The following is an 8,295-nucleotide window of genomic DNA, read 5'->3' on the forward strand; positions in this document are numbered from 1 at the left end:
CAGCACTTAGCCCTGACCTCCTTGGGCCTGGCAAGGATGTGTCCTAGGATCTCCTGGACCAGCAGCCTCCATTCAGAACAGGCAGCCTCAGCTAGCAGCTCTGGCACATGGGCAGCTCTGATGTAGTGCCCTGATGGTAGGAGTCAGAGTGGCCTTGTGGAGGAAGCTGGGATGTGTGTTCCAACATTGATCAGCCATCAGATTTGGGACAAGCCACTGCCCTGGTTCCCGTTTATCAGCCCGGCTCCTGTGGGAGAAGGTGGCTCCCACACCTCCCCGGGAGGCTGCACAAACACCCACAGAGAGCAAAGCCCCTCCAGCAGCAGGCTCCAGCCCCACCGCCGTGCCCACGCAGGGTGTCTGTGTGTCTGTGGCCGTGTGCATCCTGTCCTCCCTGTGTAGTGTAGGAGGCTGTTGTCGCTGTGCATTGTGACTTCTCTGACTGTAGTGGAAACAGCTACACCAATAAACTTCACAGGAACCATGTCTGGCTCCCTGCCTGCTGGATGAATGGGGGAGATACGGTGGGCAGAGCTGGCGGGATGGGTGGGCACTCAGCAAAGGAGTAGCAGGGCTGGAGAGCAGGAAGCAGGGAAGTCTTTTCCTCATTTACCACCTGAATTGGTAACTAAAAGTTTGTTAACTGGGGGTATGTTAAATTGATTAAAATTCCCTGACCCAAAACTGCTGCTTGCTCACAGCAGCTGCTGCTGAGGGAACAAACCTGGTGGGAGTGAGCACTGTCCCATCGTCAGATGAGGGTTTTGCCACCATCGTTAGTGGCTGCAGGAGGCTGAGCTGGCTGGGTTGGGGACCCCATGCTGCATGCTGGGCTAGCAGTTGCGAGCCCCATATTTAACCCAGGAACATGCACTTGCACCTGCATGCAGCCATACACACGCATGTCTGTGCGTGCACGTTCAACAGCACGCAAGCTCATCTCTTAACCCAGCCTGCAGAAACATGTCAAGCAGCTAAGTACAGAGGAAACATCATTGTATACACTTTCCCTCCACTCTTTCTTCCCAGATGTGAGCCAATCTGGGCAGACAGCCCGCAGCCCTGCCCCAGCACTCTTCCAGGTCCCTGTGAGCTGGCTCCAACCTGGGGGTAGGTGCTGGTGCTGCTGTGGGGCACAGGATATCCCCCTGCTTCATGCGATTAGTAGTCCCCTGGCTGCTCCTGGGGCTGGGTTTGCTTGCTGGCATGGGGTAGGTGGCAGAAGGTTGAGCAAGGGTTGTGGTCATCCTACTCCGGGGCTGCTCCCTCTGTGGGACAGCCAACTCCCTGCCCAACAGCATCTTCTCCAGGTTCTGGCAGTGCTACTGAACCTGCAAAAGGAGGCAGAAGGAATGCTTGGCTCCTGCACGTGCAGCATGGTCAGACAGTCTGGACAGGAGCATTCACACAGAGCCAGACTGCACCTCTTACTGCATCGATCCTGTGGATAAGGACGGGCCTGATCTCCAGCTCCAGCAGCCAGTCAGCCTCCAGGATGCCGTGGTGATACTCCTCCAGCTCCAGGTGCTTCTGCAGCTCTTCCGTCAGGGCAGCTGGAGGTGCATGCCCCCAACGTCCCACATCCCCAGGCTCCATCTCCTGGCACTGCAGCTGCAGGCACAGGGCACAGATGCGCCGGGTGACATTGCAGGGCGTGCAGGGCAGGTGCTTACTTGGCACTGGGCAGCAAAACCAGCAGCTCCTCCCAGCTCTCCTGCAGCTGGGCCAGCAGTGCCCCAGCACTGCTCCCCGCCCCCCAAAGCTGCATTGGGATGAGAAAGACTGGGGGCCGGGGAACCTTACTGTTTGGCTGCACAGAGCCTGGAGGTGGGTAGAGGATGTACCTGCTCTGGTGCAGATGGACCCACCGCTGGGCAAGCTCAGCTGTGGCCAGGCCCTGGTAGAAGATGTCAGGAAGCAGCCGCAGGACCTTCACCACAGGCCCTGCATTGGCAGAGCCACTCAGATCACGCAGACTGTGGGGGTTGAACACCCGCTCGTGGAGCATCCCTCCCCACACAGCAGTGCCCAGTTGCAGCGGTGGGCAGGCAAAGAGGAGTGTGGCCAGGTGTGGAATGGAGGTCGGGGGGAGCAGCTCCTCATGCACATCACAGAGCGGGAACACCACCCTTGTGTCATACCTCTCCTTCATGGCCTGCAGGTGCTGCAGGTAGGAGCCCAGCCAGCCCACATAGCCACACACATCTGGGGCTGTGCTGGCCCTGCTGCATGTGCCCTGCAAAGACATCAATCTCACTTTCAAGGGCAGAGTACAGAGCCTCCGTGGGGGCGGAGGGCTGGCAGCTGGGATCAGAGCTCATCTTGAGGGCCAAAACCACAGCAATATACCATGCAAGGGGAGCAGCTGGATGCCTGTGTCCCAGCCCTTTGGGATGCTCTGGGATGGGCAGATGTCCTGTTCCTTGCAAGTTGCTCAGTTATGTCTACACTCTGACTTGTAACTTCTCCTGCCTTGGCTGCCTATACAAAAGCAAGCTGTCAGCCTTGCTTGTCTGGAGAAATCCTAAAAATAAGAAGTCCGTTTCCCAAATTATCAGCTGTATTATTTTAAACCATTGTGTGCTTATAGAAACTATTTGGTTTTCTGTCTCTGCCACCTGTGTCCAAGCATGCTCAAGCTATCTTTTAGTTAGCTATTTTTGCTCTCTGCAGCCAGGAGGGGCTGGCATATCTCTGCTGGGATATAGTGCTGGCACTGCTCGCGTGGCTGCGCTGCTGGGAAGAACATCAATGGCCAAGATCAGCTCCATGGCAAACCTGGGGGCCAGTGCCACTGACAAGTTGCCCCTTTCCCCATATCTCTGTATGCCCTTGCTGAGCCCAGCTGTCTGCTTTTCAGTCTCTCAAACTTTAGAAAAATAAAAAATCACAACAAGCGAATCACACTTCGCTTGGACTCTACACATTCCTGCCGCAGCCCCAGCCCCCCACTCTGCCCCTTTCTGCCCTTCCTGCACTGAAATAAGGCACTCACTAGCCCAGGAAAAGGCTCCGAGGAGAGGAGCCTCCTCCCTCCTCGTGGGAACAGCAGGCTCAGACCTGCCCTGGCCTTACAGAGCTGGCTGCCATCCCACAGACTTCAGCCGTGACCATGGGTGCTGGCAGGGTGACGTCTCCCCTCTTGTGCCTTCCTGCAGCCAGAGACAAAGGCAGAGCTGCGGGTGCCTGCTGGAGCAGCCTGGCCGGAGCGATGCCTGCAGCTGGCTGAAACCTTTCTGAAGCATGAGCTGCACAGCAATGCTGTGTGTGTGAGCACAGCCCTGCTCACACGCGTGGTCTAGCAGGATCCGCGAGGCTCTTTGTAACGGAGCCATCTGTGAGCTCATGGCACACGCGCCATTAATAGCGAGGTCTGGGTCAAACAAAAGCAGGGCGGACGTAATGGGAGAGGAAATTAGGTGGATGTGCTTGGCTGGCCCCGTCCCTGCGTGTTCCTACTGTAATTACTGTCCTGTGCAGCTCAGCTCCTCCATTCAGTGATCTCACCACCAGGCTGCATTTCTCCCAGCCCAGCTGTGCAAACCACACGTTGGCCCCTTAAAAACACGCATCAGTGTGATGGGAGCAGGGACAGGGACCTCAGCTGGGGCATGCAAAGGAATAGCAGGATGGGGGAATAGGACCAGGGGCCCTATCTGCAGGAAGACAGCTGCTTAGGGACTTGGTCTGCCCAGCATCACCATGGCAGCAGGAGAGGCACGGCTCACACTCCTGGGGTGCAGCCAGGGGAGGTGCCCCTGACAGCACGCTTGTGCTCTGCGGGGGAGCAGGTGCTGCACTGCTCTATGTTGCCCTGTGAGAGCCTCTCTAGGCAGCCTTAATCACATTCCTCTGGAGCAGGGACACATCTGGCATGAACATGATCCTGTCCCAAGAGAGCCTGGGCTGATTCCTGCCACACAGCTCCCTGGCAGCTCTTTCATGTGGCTTTGATCATCACCATCCTCATCTTGCTGGGGACAGGGATGGTTCATGGGAAGGAGGAACTGCCCATTGCAGGATGGTGCTCACACGGCTCTGAGGAGCCACTGGGGTGATGCTGCCAGCCGTGTGCCAGGCCCGTGGCAGAAGGAAGCAGGATATGCCTCGTATCCAGGAGGAATTCCTGTCGCTGTGTCCCCGCCAACTGCCCAGCCAGCAGGAAGCTGACTCACTGACTCACCGCTGTGCATCCAACCCTCCTGGTGAGCAGCACCTAGCAGAGACAGGGGTCTGCAGGGGGGCTGTGTGGATGTGGGGAGAAGGTTGGGGAGGAACAGCCTATGACAAACTCACTGCTGCAGAGGGGACTGTCAAGGACAGCACTGCGTTGATGTAATCCCCTCAGCCAGCAGGGTAATAGGCCTTGCGGATAGAAGTATTAGATGGGAGATAAGGGCCGGAGCTGAGCAGCTGGCACAGCCTTGTGCCATGTTTTCCTAAAACAGGGAAAGAGGTGCTGATTAAGCTAATCCAGCATGGGTACAGAACTCAATTTTATGATTCTATGGTCATGCCCAAGGAGGCTCTACAGTGATCTGCTATCGAAGTGAAAGATGCGCTGTCAGCCACTGACATGTTGGGAAATCAGAACGTTTGGATAGCGAAGGTGGACCAGAGTGGTGGAAATGGCTGGCACGGGGCAGGTGGGCATCTCCCTGAGCGGGACTGTCCTATGGCAGAGGCTGCACGGCGCTATTCCCATCAGCCGCACCACTCTCCCCGTTCCAGACCACATCTGTCTGCCCGCAGCGGTGTCCCCACCCGCTGTCCCCTCCGGCTCCACGCCCTTCGTCGAGTCCCGCAGCGCTCCGCTCCCCGCCGCCGTGCCCGCTGCCCGGAGGGGGGTTGGGGGGCGGAGGGCTGGCCGGGCCGCTCCCAGCTGCTTGCGGGGCGGAGCCAGCAGCACGGCGCGGTGCCGGCGAGCGGTGCCGGCGGGACGCGTCCAGCCCAGCTCGGCGATGCGGCGCTGAGAGCCGCTCCGTGCCGCCGATGGACGCCTCGCTCCGCCAGGTGGGGGCTCCGGGCGGGCAGGGGCAGGGCAATGGCGGGGCCAGGATCGGCGGGGAGAAGGATGCTGCGCTGACCGTATCGAGGGAGCCCAAGTTTCACTTTTTCTCTGGCTCTCGGATCTGGTCGCCGAGCGCCGCCCGGGTCCGTTGTGCCAAGGGCCGGCTGCGCGGAGAGAGACGGAGCTCACGCGATGCGCGGTTCCGGCCGTTCGTGCCGAGGGCTCCTTGCAGGAGCGGGGAGAGGATTTGTCGCATGATAGTCATGGCTGCCCAGATACGCTCGCGTGCTTCTTTAATCCCCTGGAGCAACCGAAGGGTCCGGAGCCTGCCGCTGCCTGCGTGTGCGTGTCACGGCTCGGCTGCCGCACGTGGCACGGGGCCAGAGCCCGCTGAGGGATCGGGAAGGCGTGAGGTGATGGGAGAGGAGGGAGCGTCCGCCTCCATCCTCGGCCTCGCCGTGCCGCTGCCCGGTCACCGTCCTACGGCTGCTCTGCGGCCGCGCCGGTGCCCGTCAGCGCCGAGCTGCGCTCCTGTGCGTGGGGCATCGCGCCTTCTGCCCTAATGCACGTGTCCGGCGCCGTGTGTGCCCCAGGCCTGCCCGAATCCTCCCTACCTCTCTCCTCACCACGTTTCCAGTGCAGCCTGGTGCTGATTTTGGTCGCGGCAGCGCGCAGCCTATGCTGGTCCCCTGTCCATGGCTCTGTGGGGTGATGGAGCCATCCTGGGCTCTGCGACCGAACCTCGTGTTTGAGTCCGGGGCCGTCAGGCACCCTCCATCCGGCCCCCGTTGGTTTGCAAGCCATTAAACTCAGCATCTGCCCCCCGCATCCTCTCGCCTTCCTCTGGGTGCACAGAGAATGGGGCAGCCCCAGGGGAGCAGCTAATGGACTGGGGCCGCCCCATCCCCCAGGAAGCAGTGCCCTTATCGGAGCAGCTGTTCTCCCAGGTCTGGGAGGGAAGGAGCGGATGCCCCGGGCTGCACGGCGGGGACTGCCCCCGGGCCGGCTCAGCAGCGTCCAGCTCATTGGAGCCATTAACTGATTAACCTGCTGCTCTGGCAGCCCGAGCTGCCTGCATCTAATCAGATGGAGGCCAGGTTTCCCAAAGGGCCATTTCACCAGAGTCTTTATGCCCACTCCTCGGTCATGGCCTTTTGCAGCAGGAATAGCAACTGAGGTGCCTGAATGTGCCCGATGGAAATGGAAGACAGCAGGGGGCCCAGATGCTCGGGGCTGGAGAGCCACGACAGAGCCTCGCTTTGCTTTGCAGGAGGGGTGGTGGAAGCAGGGAACGTGGTTGCCTGCAGCCGGAATGCTTGGCATGCACTGCACCCCGGCTGCTCTTCCTCCTTCTCTTTGGGGGTTCTTGGTGGGAGGGCAATGCCTGAGCAGAAGGGAGTTGCTCCACCTCTTGCCGCTGCAGCAGGAGCCAAGACCATCCCAAGGGATGCATGTCATGCTTCACAATGAGCAGCTGAAAGCCAGTGTGCTGCTGGCCTTGCTTTAGCAGGCTCCCATCCTGTACTCACAGGATCTCATCTCTGTACTCACATCTGTACAGTCAGATAGCCGCTGAGCCACACGGTCAGGGTCTGGGTTAGATGTGGATGCTCTGGATCTTCCAACTTCCCTATCTCCTTCCTCCCTTGGTGGTGGAGACCAAGGGAATTCTTTTTGTTTGAAGTTTATCTATGATAATTGGCTTGATGAGGGGCTCAGCCTGCTTCTCCTGGCTGTGTCCATGCAGGGGCCCATGCCCATGCCCCACTGGCTGTGTCCTGCTCACTGCAGCCCATCCTGTGCCAGACAGGGAGGAGCAGCCCCGGAGGCAAGGGCTGTGGTTGGCGAGTGGTGGTTTCCCTGGTGTCTGGCAGGATGTGGGTGACACAGAGGATGTGACTCGCTCTCTGATATTCCCCGAGGAGCAGGAATGCCATGACCGGGGCTAGAGGGGACGCCGCTCCCATCCCATCCTTGCCTGTGCCTTGGCTGGAGGGACAGAAGCGTGGCCCCACATCTGTCTGGGCCTCACAAGGTGGGGATCCTGTGGGGGGAGTGGGCACAGGCATCCTGGAGGATCCTTCCATAGACTCATATGCAATGAGGAAAATGGTTTGGCTGCCTTTGGTGACACTGAGCACGAGCGATGTGCTGTCTTTCCAGATAACAGTGAGCTGAGTGCCCGTGTGTTAAGTACTGTTGGCTTCAGAAAATGGCATGTTGGAAAGGAGAGGTGCATAGGGCGTCATCTTCAGCAGGGGGCTGCTGTGTGGGGGGGATTCCCAGCATCCTCCCTCCTCCCCTGAGGACTGCAGGTTGCACCGCTTTTTCCCAATGGCCTCTGTATAGCTCAGCAAGAATGTGGTGATCTCTTAGAAAAGAGGATCTTGAGAGACTGGGAAGAGGAGAAATGCTGACCATTACGTATGTAATACTCAAGGTCAATGAGAATGTGACACAGAGCAACCCCTCTCTGTTCAGTTGCTCTGAGTGGTTCAGCAAAGAGAAGTATCGCTGCTCAAAGGCAGTGACCTGTGAATATTCCAGGCTCTTGAGATCCACTTTTCTAGGAGGTCACCGTATTTCTTCTGAGCTATACAGAGAGCCCATCAGGGAAAGCAGTGCTGTATGGATGGCCCTACATGCAGAATCCCCCCATCCCAGATGCATGTTCCCAACACATCCCAGAGCTACAGAAGTGGGCGAAAGGCTCCCTGCAGATAAAGGGCTGAGGTCTTTTGTGAGGAGGTGGAAATTAGGGCTCTGGGGCTAGACCTGGGCAGTGTGTTAGTCCTGTTACCTTCGTACTGAGTCAGTGATTGGGATTTGGCTGAATCACACTTTATGGAAAGTCTTCTTTCTGGAGGATCCCCCACTTTTTGCAGCTTCTCCAAGTGGTTACACAACCCTGCTTTAAAATAAATCCTGTTACATTTCTGCAGTGTCTGGCAGCCGCATCCATCTTCGGGTCCTGCTTTCTTTTTGCTGGGTGAGAGCTGTTCCATTCCAAGCAGCAGCCTGCAGGAGTTCCTTCCCTGCCCACCCAGGTGAGCAGCAGGCTGAGTGCCGAGGGCTGTGCCCATGCTGGGCCCACGTTGCTCTCATCGGGGCCAGATAGGGCAGCCCTGGTTCTGGCTAATGTACCTAACGAAGTTAGCATTTTCACCAGTTCTTTTGCATTACAAGGGATCTTTCTGAATAGCAGAAATGACCAAGGTTTTTACATTTGCTCTGTAAGCCTTCTTTTTCACACCTCAAAGCATAAGTAAACAGGAAACTTCCTT

The 8,295-nt window shown here is 58.2% G+C and overlaps 1 protein-coding gene across 1 annotated transcript in view; it reads left to right on the forward strand.

Annotated features, from left to right (window-relative positions):
* Nucleotides 1–4,992: 4,992 nt before the first annotated feature.
* The window catches only part of LOC306949369 (unconventional myosin-X-like), a gene marked incomplete at both ends in the record, with an annotated part of 57,097 nt that continues 53,794 nt past the window's right edge, over nucleotides 4,993–8,295 (forward strand). Inside the window, one exon of the mRNA XM_079539233.1 lies at nucleotides 4,993–5,544. Coding sequence (XP_079395359.1) covers nucleotides 4,993–5,544 — 552 coding nt within the window. The remainder of the gene's footprint in view (nucleotides 5,545–8,295) is intronic.

Source organism: Tetrao urogallus, assembly GCF_951394365.1.
Source record: "Tetrao urogallus genome assembly, chromosome: 8".
In the NCBI taxonomy this organism is placed as follows: domain Eukaryota; kingdom Metazoa; phylum Chordata; class Aves; order Galliformes; family Phasianidae; genus Tetrao; species Tetrao urogallus.